The sequence below is a fragment of the Anarrhichthys ocellatus genome, unplaced genomic scaffold (genome assembly GCF_004355925.1).
Source record: "Anarrhichthys ocellatus isolate YVR2014 unplaced genomic scaffold, GSC_Weel_1.0 scaffold234, whole genome shotgun sequence".
NCBI classification, from domain to species: Eukaryota; Metazoa; Chordata; class Actinopteri; order Perciformes; family Anarhichadidae; genus Anarrhichthys; species Anarrhichthys ocellatus.
Window position 1 is genome coordinate 88,578 of NW_022280264.1, and position 772 is coordinate 89,349.

General features: G+C 47.4%; 1 protein-coding gene and 1 long non-coding RNA gene across 2 annotated transcripts in view; one reads left to right on the forward strand and one right to left on the reverse strand.

Moving 5' to 3' along the window:
• The window catches only part of LOC116401019 (uncharacterized), a 5,707-nt gene extending 4,959 nt beyond the window's left edge, over window positions 1–748 (forward strand). The window contains exon 3 of the long non-coding RNA XR_004213959.1: window positions 235–748. This is a non-coding gene — a long non-coding RNA (uncharacterized LOC116401019). The remainder of the gene's footprint in view (window positions 1–234) is intronic.
• Window positions 1–766, reverse strand: part of LOC116401018 (spindlin-Z-like) — a 3,436-nt gene extending 2,670 nt beyond the window's left edge. The window contains exons 1-3 of the mRNA XM_031879192.1: window positions 644–766; window positions 472–520; window positions 221–315 (exon numbers count right to left, since the gene is read on the reverse strand). Coding sequence (XP_031735052.1) covers window positions 221–315; window positions 472–520; window positions 644–698 — 199 coding nt within the window. The 5' untranslated portion in view covers window positions 699–766. The remainder of the gene's footprint in view (window positions 1–220; window positions 316–471; window positions 521–643) is intronic.
• Between the last annotated feature and the right edge of the window lie 6 nt (window positions 767–772).

Here is a 772-nt window from a genome sequence, read left to right on the forward strand (position 1 = left end):
TTACTTTGTGTCTCTTTGTAGTTACTTTGTGTCTCTTTGTAGTTACTCTGTGTCTCTTTGTAGTTACTTTGTGTCTCTTTGTAATTACTTTGTGTCTCTTTGTAGTTGCTTTGTGTCTTTTTGTGGTAATTTCCTGTGTCGTTGTTTTGGACTCTTTGAAGTCTTAAATTGTTGTTTTAACTGTTTTCATATCACCCCCCCCCCCCCCCCCCCTACTTACTGCCCTCCTTCCAGATGTGCTGGATCCTGCAGCCCACTATGTTCCTTCTGGGCTGAGCCAGAGTCTTACTGGGACCAACACTGGTCCTCTGTTTCCTGCAGGGAGAGAAGAAGAAAGAGGAGAGAAACCGATGAAGAAGAGGAGGATGAGAAGGATAACTTCACCACAGAGAGAGAAGAAACACCCTGAAACTGTTTTAGTGTTCAGAGGGTTCATAACTCCAAACATCTGATTCCATCCGTCAGACTTACTTGTGAGAGTTCTTCTTCTTCATCATGTTTGCAGAAACGCCAGAATGTCCTGAAACACACAAACGCAGCATCCATCACTGACCAGGTGGTGCGTTCAAGGACGCCTCAGGAAACGTTTTAATGTGGAAAACAAACCAACTAAATTCCCAAACATCACTTATAACTGACTCACCCCCGTCTGCTCGGGGGGGCCGCGGGGCCCCTGGGCTCTTGAATGGGGTCTTCATTCATCCACCTGTAAGGGGGGCAGCCAGCCAGGCTGCCGGTCCAGACTAAACGCTGGGGGGGTTGGTAGATGTGA